Raw genomic sequence first — 17,154 nt, forward strand, 5'->3', positions numbered from 1 at the left:
TATATAGAAAACAATGCCTAAGCGGTGACCGTTGGTTTTCATCATATCCTCTTTTTCTAATTGAGAGCTGAGTTGATGAGATAGCCACCTGCCAGTGACCACGCTGGGTGGCCAAACTAGTACAGACGGGCTTTAAGTGTAATTTTGCCATCAAATTTTTGGCGAATTTAAGGCACCCAACACTTTATGAGCCTTTCCTTTTATTCTTGATCCATATTCTTTCTTTCTTTCTTCTCTCTCTCTCTCTCTCTCTCTCTCTTATCCTCTCTTTCTCCCTCCCAATTCTCTCTATCTCTCTCTCTCTCTCTCTCTCTCACTCTTTCTCTCTCTTCTAGAGTTCTCCGTGTATAAACTCATGACGCATGACAATTTGATTCCCAATCATAGGTTACATAGCTTTCAATAATTGAAGGGAAAAGAAAATCCTCAAATCTATCTTTTATTAAATTTTGATTCGGCGCTAAATATTTTCTCACGAATTTGGAAGAAAAACAAAATTAATGCTCCTCCCCCCCCCCCCCCCGCTTATTCGCGGCTGGCTGAATCGCCGCTCAACATTTTCTTACGAATTGGGCCCCCTTGCCGCCGGCTGGATCCGCCCCTGTCCGAAAGTATGGGGGCACACTGATTTTTTTTTTTGCGCGGCTGTCGGGCACATGATTTCAGGAACCCTCGGCCTTCTCCAACCTCGCTGATTTTCAGTGCTCATATATTTGTTAATGCCTTTTTATCTTTGTTGTTGTTGTTGCTTTTTGATGTATTTTGTTTTATCACCTGGGGGGGGGGGGGCGGAAGGGGGTGTAGTTCTTTATTGTATTCATTCAATACATGTACATCCCATAAGTTACTTATTTCAAATTGCAATACATAACATATCGAGTACACAATATACACAACTCAATTATTTTGAAGGAATAAATCTTACCGTAACCCCCCCCCCCCCCCCCCCCCCCCCCCTCCCCTACCCCAGCCAGCTCCCGTCGCTGCTATCGTAATATGATGTGCTATATCGTAATATGCTATCGATCAACGAAACTTCACGTGTTGTGCAGCAGCCGACAAAAATGGCTAAAAAAGGAGGACATGTAAAACGTAAAAGAAGTGAAAAGGCTATCGAAAAGCAAGATAGTGGGATTGAACCTGAAGAAGATGACCAGCCTGCATCACCAAAACGGGTAAACATGTTAATATTTGATCAATATTTTGCATTTATTTCTGGTCAGTGTCTCAACTTTTTCATTGTCCCATATACTGTAATTGATGTATTGTGTTATTTATAGGTCTAGATCATCTAGATCTAGATCTAGGCCTATATTATTATTAGCATCGTGAAAAACGCAGCCATGAGTGTAAATTGTAATTTCAATGATGACAGCTCGCCGTGTGCAATTAAATTACATTAGCTGATGAAAGAAACTGAAAAGATAAAAGGAGAAAAACAACTTATGAGAAAGAAAGAGGGTTGATTGTTATGAGAAAGAAGGAGGGTTGATTGTCAAACTCAAAATAAAAGATGAAAGAAAGAAAAGAGAAGGATGAAAATAGAGAATACCATCAAGGGTACAAAGTGAAGATGATGAAAGGAATAATGAATTCAAGATAGAAAATGAAAGGAGAAAGGGTAACGTATATTTAAGAAAAAAGAGAAGACGAAAGACAGATAAATATTGAAAGAAGGATGATAACATCGAGAAAGAAAGGTGGATTTTATAAATAAAAACACATCAAGATTGAAAGAAAATGAGGGAAAGATATGAGAACAAAAAAAATGAACTAGAGAAGATAAAAGAAGGATAACACAAAGGATGATATAACTTAGAGATAGATATTGGGGAAAATTTCTACATGTGCCTTTGTATGGAGGTGTAAAATTAAACCATGCAATGCCAATGATAAACCTCTACAGTGTAGAGTATGTGAGTAGTAGCTTACTGGCTTTTATAATAATGCTAGACACATTCATGGGGCACTAGAGGGCGCTTTGCGCGCGTACGAAAATCTGAATGGCCTTGCTGCGGTGGGTCGGCAATAATCAGCCCAAAACTTGGATATGGGAGGGTGGAAGGATATATCTTTTTTATAATGTTATCTGGTCTTACCCTTAACCATCCTATGTTTAATCTATGTAGAAATAACATGCGAGTACGATAAGATAAACATCGGGCCCATTACTGATGCAACTTTTAAAATATTAGCCTAAAAATGACCACCAAACGGAAAAAATTGACATTTTTTCCCGACAAATCTTCATAAAATCTGATTTATAAACAAGTCACATCTAGGTACACTAATACAAATACGATTTTCTGAAAATTCAGGTATTATTTTTTAAGTTTCTTTCAAGTATATTTCAGCGCATCGCAGCGCCAATGTTCTTCACTGCTTCAAAATCACCCTTGAAATTTTTTTTTTGCAACAAATTTGTTACGAGGTCCGCGAGTGTTCCCCGTTCCTTGCGTGTTGAAAGTTTGGTAATACATAGTTCACATTGACTCGCGCACGAAAAAATGGTCGAAAACAAAATGTCAAATGAAGAAATAAACAAGCTTTTGTATAGTTATAAGAGTTCTACCGAGGTTTCTTTGTCGATTTAATTTATTATATAGTCTCAATTAGAATTCAGAATTATCTCACTGAAAAGTTAAGAAACCGACGATGTTCTCGATCGTAGTTATTTTCATTTTGCCAGCAGCCGATCTAGCGTTGTTTGGGCAAAAAGCTAGGCCGCTGCCTTCCCATCGCAAACCTTTCCGAGTCCCGCTAAAATGGCGCGCTGCGGAGCTCCGAAGCTGCGGTGGTATCGCTGCAAACTCTCAGCCGCCTAGCTCCCCAAGACGGACCATTCGCGATATGGCGAGATTGTGTGTGTGAGGTACGATTTGGGATTCGAGAACGCACGTAATGCAACCGTGCGCGTCATATTCAGCTGTTGAATGTCTACGACCAATTTTACATGTACGATTTTTAGTACAGATACTTGGTCAGTTTTCTTCTTATATCTTTGGTTTTACAACATTTAAAAATATAATTTCTTCAAATTTGCTCCTGACTCGGTTCAGACTAATTGTGTGATGTGTTTTCAAGTCAATTTTTTTAATATATTTTTTTGCATGAATTTGCCTAATAATGCCATGATTTTAAAGCGGTAACATTATTGGAGTAGATCTGCCATCGGTGCCATTTAAAGTAAGGTTCCAGTCAGGATGTCAGTTACTCCAGGGATTGAAGTCCAGCATTTGTTACTTTGTATTCCTAATATTTCACTAATTTTGTTGTGTAGTTTTCAAGAGCCATTTAAAAATATAATTCAGCATTTAGTTTACATGAGGTATTTGTCAAAATAATTTAGCTTTTCATTTTGCTTGTTATTTTTTAAAACAAATTTATTGAGGCTTCTCAAGTAGTACAACAAAATCACTACAACATGTTGTAAATTTAGATCGAGCAGTCTAACATTTGTATGTATCTGTTTGTTTTTATGTTTGGGGTTGCTTGTTTACAACAAAAAAAAAAAATATATCAGCAATCCTTGTATTTGTAATGATTTCATTTTGATTTTTTATCTTTTGCCAAATAAATGTGAATTGAATTAAAATTTTGTCCCTCAAATTGAGAAGGTTAGAAATATTTTGTTCAATTATATATTTTATTCCTATAGGCGAAGGTTTCAGCTGGATTTCCGACCATCGATGGCTATTCTTCAGATGCAGACATAGATACCAGAGCTCTGGTCAAACAGCAGAACAGAAAAAAGAAAAAGTCTGGAGGATTCCAGTCTATGGGTAAGATTCAAATGTCAAAATATGTGTGACTGTAGAATTTAAATGCTGAAATTGAGAAGACATATTTAAATTTTTCTAGAATGATAATGAACAACTGGATAAACTGTGAGGATAAAGTACTCACGGCTATTAGTGTTTGGTTGTGTGGGAGTATCACAGAGGCGTGTGTAAGTAGTAAGCAACAGTATTGTTGATGTGAGGGCATTGTTTTTTCAATTGTTAAGTATTATGTCTTCTTGTACATCTTTTTGTATCTTATTATTTTTTTTGTTTTAGATTAACGAATCCCCTCTATGTTTTTATTACGGCAGGTCTAAGCCATGCTGTTTTCAAAGGTATCATGAAGAAAGGATACAAAATTCCTACACCTATTCAAAGAAAAGTAAGTATGTCACCGAACCCTGTTCCCAAATGATGCAGAAAGCATTTTGTGTTATGAAGTATTTCTAAATCTATACATCTATGCAATATTTTTCAAGCCATTAACACATAACTGTCTGTGTTGAAGTACTGGTTGAGATCTAGGCAACTACACAATTAGAAACTATAAGTTTATTACCATCATTGTGCTGATTATGATTGACATGTAACAAGTTTTAAAGCTCCTTTCTCTTCATTTTATGTTATCTTGGTTTAGATAACAAATAATAACACTATTTTTATGTTAATTGGTGTATGTTGATTATGAAACGTAGTCAGAGTCAGAGCAAAATTAGTACCATTCTTAGAGTAGAAATTCACATCTTTTGTACTGCTTCCCATAGTCCAAATAACATAAAATTTTGAACAGCTATGGTCTGACTGACTGATTTTATGATCGTTTGACTCTGTGTTACAGTGTATACCCATCATCATGGAGGGGCAAGACGTAGTGGGCATGGCTCGAACAGGGAGTGGCAAGACAGCAGCTTTTCTTCTTCCCATGTTGGAACGACTCCAGAGACGATCGGCCCAGTCGGGTGCAAGAGCTCTAATCCTCTCACCCACGAGGGAGCTAGCACTTCAAACGCTTAAATTCACCAAGGAGGTAAGAATTCTATTGAAACCCAGGCAGGCTAGGACAGAGGTGTTGCTTTCTAGAATTTCTGTGCAGTGCATGATGTTGCTTCCTTTCCAATTCTTAAAAATGTTGTATATTATTTACTCTTGTGATAGTTACTTTGCAGTCAATTGATGTCTATCACTAACCAAATCCTTTAACCCTGGACGATACCCTATATCTATAACCTCAACTTGAACTCATAGCAACCCTAGCCCGAACCTAATATCTGTGTCAAAATAAATCCTGGAGCATATGTCAAAGCACCCCTAAATACTTTGCAAGGTCTTTTTATTCATTTTTCTAGTATAACAAAGTATACCATAGAATAAACACTCATATTATACTGGTTATGGTAGCAATGTATTCATGATCCATGTTCATTAATTTGCTGGTGGGCAAAGGGTAAAATCTTTTGAGTCAAAGTAAAGCTAAATTTGCCGAGATTTTAATAAAATCTTCAATTACAGTACGTTAAAGACACATAGTAGTTAGCTCTCATGGGGAATTCAACACCGTTCGGTTGTTTACTTAATAAGAGGTGCTGTCAATCACCAGAATTAGCCTTCAGTTTTATGACCAGCAGGCCTTATGTAGTGTACTGCATTTTCCACCCATTCCCCCACATGGTAAAGTCATTATCTCACTTTTCCCTCACCCGAAGACTCTCCGAGAGACAAGGTATTTCTTGATTGGCCTATGGGTTCGTGTGTGCAGACCTGTACACACGTTAATGATTTTTACCCACCAAGTCTGGTGTCAGCGAATTATGGCCTTCTGCACATGGAAACTGACGAGTGACTCCCTTTGATAAAAAGTTAAAACCAAGTCAAATCAGCTGATGAGATGATATCCACCCATCATTTCATTCTTTCAGCTTGCTCGCTACACGGACCTGAGGTCAGAGGTCATCCTGGGAGGTGACCGGATGGACGACCAGTTTGCTGCCCTCCATGAAAACCCTGACATCCTGATTGCCACCCCTGGTCGTCTTCTCCACGTCCTAGTCGAGATGGACCTCAAGCTCATGCAGGTGGAGTATGTGGTCTTTGATGAGGCAGACAGGTGAGATTCTTCCACAGTCTATGACAGTTGGCCTCCGTTAACAGTATAAGCTGGGGTGTGAGATGGGAGGAGTCGGTAGTATGAGGCATGTACAATTATCCATCCTTCATATGTACACACCTTCCTTTGATGTAATTGCAATATTTTTTAATTAGTATTTTAATAGTATGTTGTCTTTAATATGGGAGATTAGAGGGGGAGAAACATGACTACGAGGGGTGTTTATCCACCCCTCTGTAGTGGCTGCTAGAGTAGCTACTTGTAAAGGAAGTCAAGTTGAATTTGTGTAGTATTCGGTGAGGGAGACTTGGGGGGGGGGGGGAGGGGGGCTGTATGTGTTGTGATGGTCTGTTATATTCCCAATTCTTTTCATATTTAAGTTTTGAATAAGTATTTCTCTCCACCAGAACTTTGCAGTGCACATACCAATTTTTTATTCAGGGCAGCATCTTATAAAACCGCCATAAGTACAAGTTCACCGACATCCCATTGAAATTTATGTATTAATTTATGATGGTTCCATGAAACACTTCCCAGGAAGAAAAGTAGCTACTCCAATTTCAAACATTTTGAATTTGGCCTGGATCTGTAGCCTTTTTGACCTAAACAGCTGAAATATTCATGCAACATTATTATTTGATCTTATTCTATCCAGGTTATTTGAGATGGGTTTTGCAGAGCAGCTGAATGAGATCTTATCCAGGTTACCCGACAATCGACAGACCTTGCTCTTCTCAGCCACCCTACCCAAGAGTCTGGTAGAGTTTGCCAGCGCTGGTCTGAGTGAACCGGTGCTGGTCAGGCTGGATGTAGAGTCAAAGATTAGTGAGCAGTTAAAGGTACAAATCAGATCATTGTTTGTGTATGTAATATCTTGACATGAAACGCTATGGAAAAGGTTTCATATGGATAAATAACATTTTAATCTTTGACAATCTGATATAAAAGTTGTAAATGTTGGTGTGTTTGGTGGTTTTATGTTGATTCCTTACACCTTGCTATAAAGTAGACATAGTAAAACTCATAACCCTTTCCAGATAGATATATGAAATTTTTGATTTCTTGATATTTGGAGAAGGTTTTTCATTACATGTTTTTCTGTCAAGTTTGAACAGTAAAACCGGAAACTTTGGCTTATTGCACAAACTTAGTGTTGTAATGCAGTCATGTCAAAGCTTGAAATATGTAAATCTGGACCCCTTGCTATATTCATGAAACTTAATTGCATGCTTAAGTTTCTGGCTCGACACTGATCAATGAGTATACATGTATGGTTCAGGCAACAGCGTGGTTTATGATTAAAGTGTCTACCTATCCAGCCACCCAAAGAGGTAGACGAGGGCCATGTCTGTGCTATAAGCATTTGCCATCGATCCGATAAATGAATCTTGATCTAGAATACTGGTAAAGCTACATGATCATTTTCTCTCTCAACAGAGTATGTTCCTGTACACCCGAAGTAATGATAAGACAGCGGTGTTGCTGCACCTGTTGCGTGATGTCATCCAACCCAATCAGTTGACTGTCGTATTTTTAGCTACTAGGCATCATGTGGATTATGTTAGAGAGGTAAGACCACGTCTCCTACAAATTTATCATCTTGTTGATTCTGGTGGCACCATTGAAATTGTTTTGGCCTATATTGTTTCTCTCTATATCCCTACGTCTCTACAGGGGGATTTTATTTGGTTTGAATTCATTCAGATAATATTACACATGTCAAGAAAAGAAAAACAATTTCAGCGAAACCCATATAAATCTGTTTCCCAGTTATGAAATAGTCTGTAAGATAAACATAACGATGATGTATTGGTCTCCTTTTCTCCTTAGTGTGAGAATATAAACTACATATTGAGATCTATCAGAAAGATTACTTTCAAACCAAGATGACAGACAAATTTGAGTGTTGTTCTAGTTTCCTAGTGGTGAGTCAACACACCGATTACTGAGCTGGGAGACATTGCCAGGCATAGCGCCAGGTGGAGGGGCATAAATCAAAACTTTAAAAAAAAAAAAATTGGGGGGGGGGGGCAAAAAGGTGCGGTTTATACACCGTTGATTACAGTACGCAATCATACTTATATTTATGGCTTAAATATTCATAAATGAATGATACACGCCAATAAAAACTAAAACAACAACTTGATTGATACACTTCTCTTAAAACTAACATGTGCACAGACACACTTATTGTGGGTGTTTGTCTATATCTTTCTGCCCACTGTGCTATATGATATATATCTCTCTCTTTCTCTCTTTCTTACTCTTCCAGTTGCTAGAGCAGGCAGGCATCAGCAACACCTACATTTACAGTGCGCTCGACCAAGCTGCGAGGAAGATCAACGTTGCCAAGTTCACCCACAAGAAAACTCATATTCTCCTGGTCACGGACATTGCTGCCCGAGGTATCGACATCCCTATGCTTGATGTTGTCATCAATTTCCACTTCCCTGGCAAACCAAAGCTCTTTGTTCACAGAGTTGGTACGTATGTATGAATATCATGTGATGTACAGGGAGGTTGTGATGTCATTTTCTGTGATGGTTGGTAGTTGATGCTTCAGTTTAAGCTGTGATAGCTATTAACTCTGATTACTTTTAGAGTGATAAAGCGACAGATTTTGTGTCCCTTTAAGCTTTGGATAAGTATACAAAGCCTTTCAAGTTTGACAAGCACAAGGTACGATAATACGCCACAGCGGTCTGTACTATACTGGAAGAAGAAAAAAAAAGACATTTGATATAGTTCCTTTTCCTTACGGTTACAAAGCGCTACACACACCGCTCCACAATGTTTGGGCCACTTATAAACAAAACTTAGTCACTTCTCAGAGATCATTTAAGTATCCAATTGATATGCATGTCCTAAAATCAACTTACAGTGGGATATCGCTTTACTTGCACTTACAATGATTTTAAGAGACACTGACCACATTCCCATCCGCCCATTACTATCATCCCACCACACCATTCATCTTGATGAGCTTCACCCAACCCTGTCCCCATCATTCTCCTCTACAGGTCGTGTTGCCAGAGCAGGAAGGACCGGTACAGCGTACTCTATGGTAGCACCTGATGAGCTTTCATACCTCATTGATCTTCACCTATTCCTGGGCAAGGACATTGCTTTCTTCAAGAATGATGACAAGACGTCAGAAGAAGGTACTGTCAAGTACCTGTAATCTAGTTTCATGCACCATGGAATGAGAATGTTTTTCTCTGTTGAATTATTATCTTTCAGAAAAACATGTTTCTATTTCCTCAGTTAAGCAATTTCATCAACACTGTCTTTGTTATTACTTGTTAGTTTAGTGTGACTTGCTATTGCTGCTGTCATTAAAATACTGTAAAAGTTGAAATATTTGCGGTACATTAATTTTGGCAGATTTCACGCTAAGATTGACAAGCCCGAATTTTAGAACTTGTGAAAATATAAGCATGACTTCTTATGCCTGTTTTGAACGGGCTAAAATGCATGCTACACGAATTTAAGAACCAGCGAATATGTTTTGGGGTAGCTGAGCGCAAAAAATTAATCACGCAAAAATAACAGCGTTTATAGTACTTAACAAATGTATTTTTTTTTGTTAATGAGAAATTTCCTGCTTCAGAGAAAGGATATTGTTGAAGCTTTGTAGTGTAAGGTCCAAAAGAATGTGTTTTGGTCCAAACATGCATGTTTAGGGGCTCAAGGATTGATTGCATGTGCTTTCTCTGGGTCACATGGGACAAAAGCTTTTTTTTATTTTTTACCCACTTTAGTCTCATAAATGCAATTTCTTGGTGTGTTTTTCTTCTTCAGATGTCTCGGGTAAGCTTGGTCGGGTTCCTCAGTCGGTGGTCGATGATGAGGAGAGTGTTCTGAGGAACTTACACAAGATGAGCTCAGATCTTACTAATCTGAAGAGACCCGCCTTCAATGCCATGAAGAACTACCTCAGGTCACGACCTTTGCCCTCTCCAGCCAGTGTCAAGAGGTCAAAAGAGATTGACCCAATGGACATCGCCTATCATCCCATGTATGGTAAGGAGTAGTAGGATAGGTAGCAACTATTACATTTTTTAGATAAGATTTTAAGTTGCTGTTACTATTACTATTACTACTTCAGCAACCAGATCTGTCATATTTTTCAGTGCTTCAGATCGAGAATCTATTTTACGAGTAGCAATTTCATTCAAAGAGTTGATGGTAAAGGTATTAGTAGTAGTAGTATAAATGGTGTTAGTAGCAGTAGCAGGGCTGTTGAATATTAGAGGTCTTCAGTATTTCCTTCCAAAATTGGTTACAGAAGAAGTAACAGCAATGTCAATGGTAGGAAATAAATTATTAGATATGTAAAAACAAAAACCACTAGGAAAAGATCGGTTAAAATGAAGAATCATTGCATTGATGTTGCTAGGCAAATACCAATAAGATAAAGAGATGTTTTACTTTTTAACAGGAATTCAAGACAGTGACCTGGAGAGCACAAGAGTACAGCTTGTTGATGAAGTCAAGGGTTATAAACCACGCGCTGTAAGTACTCTAGCACTATGCTTGACAAACATATCTTTGAATTAATAAATCCAAACAATAATGATATTAACAATAACAACAAATTTATATGGCGCTTAATACGAAATATTCCTGGTCATTGGATTCATTCATGCACAGTATGCATCTTCTAGACTCCCTGGGGAGTATTCCTACCATATTGTCATCGTCCTACCAGGTCCCTATTTCTCTCCTAGGTATGGAGTGGCAAATATAGATTAATGCTTTGCAAAAGGATATTAGTGCCGTGTCAGGGATCAAACCCACGATCTTTGTGCTTATACAACAGCAACCAAAGATAGCATTCATAAATATTGAAAGAAACAGCATTGAACATTTGCAAAATACATACACTGAAATGGAGGCCTAATTAAATACCACGTATAATGAATCAGCAAATAAGTTCCCTCTCTCTCTCACATGGTGCACCCGCAAGCCTTCTGTATATCTACATCACCATGCAAGCCGATACTTACAAGCAGCATCTAACTTTTATATTGTTTTGCATTCTGCTTATGACAAAATTTGAAAGAAGTTCTGTAGATTCAAGCAGGATTGCATTGTACAGTGAAATCTTAACCTAAAGACTATTGAAGGGAGATTAGACAAGCTGGCTTTATAGGCAAGTAGTGTTTATATATCCTTTTTTTTAAAGATACATGTACAAACAAATATTGTACAGGGGAGATCAACATATTGGTCCTCCTGTACAGATGGTTGCTAAAGCGTGTTTGACTATATTAATTTTGTTTAATTATAATTGTTAGATATTTTCATTATTAAATTTGTAGACAATTTTTGAGATCAACTCCACCTCCAAGAACAGTGCTCATGGTGTCATGCAATCCAAGAGGAGGTTACACAACACTGTGATCAACAGGAACGTACAGAGGCTCGAGGAGAAGAAGAAAGAGGAGCAAGCAATGAGAAGGGTTGCCATGGAAACAGAAGATGATGCAGATGCTGAGGTTTGTTTCATGTGTTTGTATTGTGTGTTTATATTGTTCATGTCTAGTGGATCATTATAATAATAATAAGATACATTTCTATACCGAAATTTGATAAAGCCTTTAAGTGCTTCTTCTTTATTTAGAAATATCTAATTTGAAATTCTTAATTATCCCATGTGGTGTTGATCACCAGGATGGTTCCCATACTCTGCGTACTCTGACGGCAACTGGTCAGCGCTTGATTTCCCACACGTTCAAAGACTCTTTATCTTTAGCTCTTGACCAAACTCTGTACCTAACCCTAGTTTCAACTTAACCTTACCTAAAATTCAATTATAACCCTAACCTGAAATCTTTGTTTTGGTCAAAATAAAGCTTGGAGTATATGTTGCCGTGGAAATATTGTTTCACCAACATGATATGAAGTAAAAAAATTAGAATTTAATTACCACAGCATCAACAGCAGTCTATTCACTGCTGATATTCTATGAATAAATTGATTTGGATTGACTTGATTTTATGTTACCATTGAGTTTAGGTGATTATGAAGTAACAATAAATTATGGATGGTTTATGAAAAGGATAATGGTAATCGTGTTACAGAACTTGCTACATATGACTTTGCTGATTGCTGATCGATTCTCACATTCTGTGATCAAACGCAAACAGTGCCCCATTTTACAAAACTTGTCATCAGTGACAAATGACAGCTTTTATTATAAGCTAGTGAAATCCTTGCTTCTGATTGGTTATCAGCAGATTTGTCACTGGTTTTTGTCATTTGTCATCCCAAAAAGGCTCTGTGAAACAGTTCCCTGATATATAGTTACCATGCTTCCATGATTGTTTTTCTATGTATCTCTATCAGAATGCATTCTCCGTTGTGATCGGGCCAGCTGGGAAGAAGAGGAAGGATGTGGGTGGTGCTTCTCAGGGGTCATTGCCCTTTACTCAGAGTGCTGTCAGGGATGAGAATGTGTTTATTGCATACACAGCACCAGACAAACAGCAAGAACAAGGGTAGGTATTCAAACAAATAAAAAATAAATAAAAAAAAAACAGATATTGAATTACATAAACAAACACCCTTTTACATAAATTGTGTTCTGTAGTGACAATGTCTGCTTCTCATATACTTCACCAGATAAATAGATGAAACAAACGTAAGTGTTCAACCGTACAGATAGCAAGTCACAGAAACCAAAAGCCTATTTCATATTAAAAGCCATCTTATGATTTCTTCATCTCATCCCCTTCCTCCAATTGGTGCAGCCGCTGTTCAATAAATTTAAATTTGGATTGAAACTTTGTTGGGAAAGGGAATAGAACCACCCCTTCCTCATATTGGAAGAATCAAAATACTATCAGAAAATTAATCAGATCTTAAAAATGCTCCTGATGTGACTAGAAAACAAACAATCATACTTGAACTTAAAGAGAAGGTTGAGTTCTGGGAAAAGGTGAAAAACAAATTGTGAGCGTTATCATTGTATCATGCGTGTGGAAGAACACCAGGTAAAAAATGCTCCCTGAAAAGCATGGCTCTTCAAATGCCTTTATATTCTAAATATGGCATGTAACATCAGGAAAGATTTTTATGCCATATGTTCGTGTAGTCCCATATACATCTTTCTGTGTACAGTGTTTGTAACTTCACCAAGTTGGGCCAAATTTTGTATCATTTTGATGATTCCAGAACCTTGCAGCATACACCAATACTTATATGCTAGATGATCAACATTTTCTGATCCATTCCACAACGTTTCTTTCACCAATGCAGTTGCATGACCAGAACTCAACTTTATCTTTCATATTTTGTTTGTCTCTTATTTTCCTCTTTGTGATGACATGATACAGGTTGAGCATAGAGAATAACTTTGAGAAGCAAGCAGCGGGAGCGGTGCTAGACTTCACACAAGACGAGTCGAGGGAGATGAGAAAACAACAGCAGAGAGTCAAATGGTGAGTAAGATGATGAGGATTTTATTTATTCTTGTCTATTTTGGTTGGGCGGAGAGACCGTTACGGTTACAGTGATTAAGTTTGCTCTCCTCTTCCTGGTCGCCATCTTTTGCACTCAGAATATTGCCACAAAAATTTGTATTTGTATATTTTTATCATTCTGTAATCACCTTGTAATCACCTTGATTATACTGTTTCATTTTTATATTTTGCTGAATATTGCTGAATAAATAATAATAATAATGATAATAATAGTTTGATTCAATGTTTAGTTCAACTAAAGGAGCCAACTGATAGACAAAGATGTGATGGCATACTGGTAGAGGGTGCTAGAATAGAGTTATATGCATCATGAAATATTAGAAAAGCACTCTAATTGTAGTTGATATTAAATGAATCTTTATGGATTGCGCATCTGTGGCACTCAACGAAAATGGAGCAGGCGAATTTCCCTCCAATTCTAGACATTTATGGAATCATCTGAACACACAATGATCACAATAATGCTCTGTGATGTTATTATAATACTAATAGTTCAACTGGTAATCTAAAAATTATAGTGTCTTTTATTTCTCTCATGTGTATTCTGTGTTTGTTTTATAATAGTGCAAAAGGAATTATTTGTTGTTGTTATCCATATCTTTCCCCCATATATTTAAAATAACCTGATTCTGTTAACTCTCTCCATCTCCCTCTTTATCTTTTGAACCTCACCTTCCCTATCTCTGTATCCCCTTCTTCCTTTGTTAATACTTGTCTCCTTTTCTATAATCAGGGAGAGGAAGAAGAAGAAGTTTGTAGGAGACGGAGGGAAAGATGGCAAGCAGAAGAAGATTATGACTGAGAGTGGGAAGTACATCTCAGCATCCTACAAGAAAAACATGTATCCTTGACAACATCTAGCATTGACTTATGATATTTAAAGGATAAAAGTTGCTTTAAAAAATGTATTTTTCTTCTCAGATGGTAGTGGAAGGGTGAAGATACTTTATAACTGGTAGAATATTTGACCAGCTATGGTTAGCAAGTTTGCTAATATTGCACACCAGGGCCCTGTATTGCAAAAATATGATATCAATCGCAACTCTGTGCGTAAGAGATAGGAGACCGCAAACTTGCGATTGATTGAAGGGCTTGCGAGAGTTAAGATTGATCCAAATCAATTGTAAGTCCTCCAATCAAAACTAAGTTTGCAGTCTCCTATATCTTATGTACATAGTTGCGATTGATATCAACTCTTTATAAGACGGGGCCCAGTAGTATCAACATACCAATGTATGCTCAGACCAGATCAAAATGTTCAGCACATTGTAACGCAAGCTGATATATGGTGAAAAAAGCTTTGATTAACCCTCCCTCAAATTCATTCATTAGTTTTATTCATTAATCATTTTAACAACATATATCACAATACATAAATCCATGGTAACTCTTTATACGTCTTTGAAAAATCCTTCTTCATTAGAACCTATTACTTTGAAAGTAACTTTTGCAGTCCAGGCAAAATTAACAACTAGTCACGTTTTTGTTGAGGTCTTGGTGAAAGTGTGAGCTTCATGACTTGTTTTATGGTCTGAGGACACAGTGGTAATTAGTTTCTTCAAGGTGTGGACCATAGGCAATCAGTCTTTTGGTACCCTGCTTACAATGTCCTGATTATCACTTCCTGTTTGAAACAACTCTCTTTATTGACCCTTGACCCTATTGTGATGTCATCAGATACAAGGAGTGGTTAAACAAGAGTAAGGCCGATTCACGGGATCACCACCAATCTGACAGTGATAACGAAGATGGTGACAGGTCAGGTCTTAACAAAGGTGAGGGATTGTAGAAGTCTCACTTTGATACCAGTTCATGGATGTTATCAAATTCTATGCATGTGGTCCTTGAATTGCATTTAGTGGGATACAGGGGTATGTCAAATGAGCTGATTAGTCGGCACGAGGAGTGAAAGTATTTTTTAAAGCGTGTTTTATATTCCCATGTGTCCCACAAAAGAAGAGCCATTAAATAATATTTATTGCAAGAAACCTGGAACCTAAACTTTATGTTTCGAGTTCACTTGCAAAATTACATAGGGAGAGAGAACAAGTTGTCCTTACCCAAGCATTTGTACTTATCAATTGATATCAATTCTGTTAATTGATTAATTAATGCATAAAATATATTCTAAAATTTTCCTACAGGAAGCATCACAGGAAACAGAGTTCGTTATGGTAACGGGCGAGGGGGCAAGCACTCGGGAACGAAAAGGAGGGGTCGTCATGAAGACTCTGGCACGGAGAGAGGTCAGGGGTCAAAGGGTCAGCATGGGGGTGAACTACGGAGAAAGGAGGAGATCCTGAAGGACAGGAAGATCAAGGGGCGCAAACGAGAGCAGAGTAGACCCAGGGCCCAGCGAGAAGGGGGTCGAGGTGGGGGTAGAGGTGGTGGTAGGGGTGGTGGTAGAGGTAGAGGCGGTGGCGGTAGGGGCGGTGGTGGTAGGGGTGGGTTTGGGCGTGGTGGTGGTGGCGGTAGGGGTGGTGGAGGTGGTAGGGGTGGTGGTAGAGGAGGTCGAGGTAGGAGGTGACAATAGATGACATTGCGCATCTAATATGTCTAAGAGGTTTTCTATCAGAAAGACCTTGTATGATGTTTGTGCTTTTACATGTACAATGTACACAGTAACCTTGCAAGGTGATGTACACTTTCTTGCATTCAGGGTTATGGGATTTCTCTTTCCTCCCCTTCAACAAAAAAGTTGTTAGCATATTTTTGTGATAGATTGCCAAAACAAATTGTTAATTTCCATTCCAGTACTTGTAGATATTGGAACAAAGTTAATTGAAGAAAATGAAAATACGAAAGAGTACATTGGTAAACCAATTTGCAGAATGAGTCAAATATTATCTGTACCAATGATATGCAAAATAAATTGCTAGTCTTTTGTCATATAAGAGTATATGAAAGGTAATTCAAGTTCAGATGATTGTGGAAACTAAAATTTCAAGATTAAATCCAAACTGTTTATCATCAAGAGTAAATGATATCTGCCCAACTGAATGCTTTAAGCTGTAAGATACTAAAAAACAGAGTGAATTGGAAGATAAAGCATCAATTTTTCCCCAGTAGTGAAGCATACCCTATTTAATTGTTACGTTTATTGAATTTGATTCCTTTTCAATTTCTTTCGATTTCAATTTCATATTTACCCTGTTTTCTAGTACCTAAAAGTACAAGTACTGCAATAAACAGAGAATTGTAAGTAGAACAACATTAAGAAAAAAATAAGAACATTTAAATAGAATAAACAGACTATCAAAAACTATAATTGTATTTTGAGACATTTTTCTTGTATGTGCATGTGCAGTTAAGCAAGTTTATTCATCAAAGCTCACAACATCACAATCATCACATTTTATTTATGAGCTGCTGTTACTTTGGCATTCACATCTCTTGACAATTATTAAATAATAATGATGATAATACCAATGTCTTCTATAGTGAAGGGTGTCTGATTGTCAATTTTCTTACACATTGTGAATGCACAATAGCGACGTAAAATGTGGACCAGAATATTACACTTCTGTAAAGATATGATGACTGCTAATAGTCTACCTGTATACAGTGGATGTATTAAATGCTTACCGTATATATTATATCAAATATATCATTTTTCACATTGATAAGGGGCAAATCATACACAATTTATTACACTTAGTACTATCAAATGGGGCATGTGAGGGAAAATAGGAGCCAACATAGCGGTGAGAATAATGCAATTGGTAGAATTTATCTTGAGATCCAAAATAAACTTATAACAATGGCTTCTCTTTTTTAACAT

At 37.5% G+C, this 17,154-nt stretch overlaps 1 protein-coding gene across 1 annotated transcript; it reads left to right on the forward strand.

Annotated features, from left to right (window-relative positions):
• Nucleotides 1-1,026: 1,026 nt before the first annotated feature.
• On the forward strand, nt 1,027-15,900 carry LOC587908 (ATP-dependent RNA helicase DDX54). The gene is made up of 17 exons (XM_030987366.1): nt 1,027-1,175; nt 3,659-3,782; nt 4,094-4,164; nt 4,621-4,809; nt 5,699-5,886; nt 6,542-6,725; nt 7,324-7,455; nt 8,159-8,369; nt 8,907-9,047; nt 9,688-9,909; nt 10,328-10,401; nt 11,211-11,387; nt 12,238-12,389; nt 13,227-13,331; nt 14,107-14,214; nt 15,051-15,148; nt 15,518-15,900. Exons 1-17 carry the CDS (start codon nt 1,065-1,067, stop codon nt 15,898-15,900), a joined length of 2,670 nt encoding a protein of 889 aa, XP_030843226.1. The 5' UTR covers nt 1,027-1,064.
• Nucleotides 15,901-17,154: the final 1,254 nt, after the last annotated feature.

Source organism: Strongylocentrotus purpuratus, unplaced genomic scaffold (genome assembly GCF_000002235.5).
Source record: "Strongylocentrotus purpuratus isolate Spur 01 unplaced genomic scaffold, Spur_5.0 spur5_contig_839, whole genome shotgun sequence".
In the NCBI taxonomy this organism is placed as follows: Eukaryota; Metazoa; Echinodermata; class Echinoidea; order Camarodonta; family Strongylocentrotidae; genus Strongylocentrotus; species Strongylocentrotus purpuratus.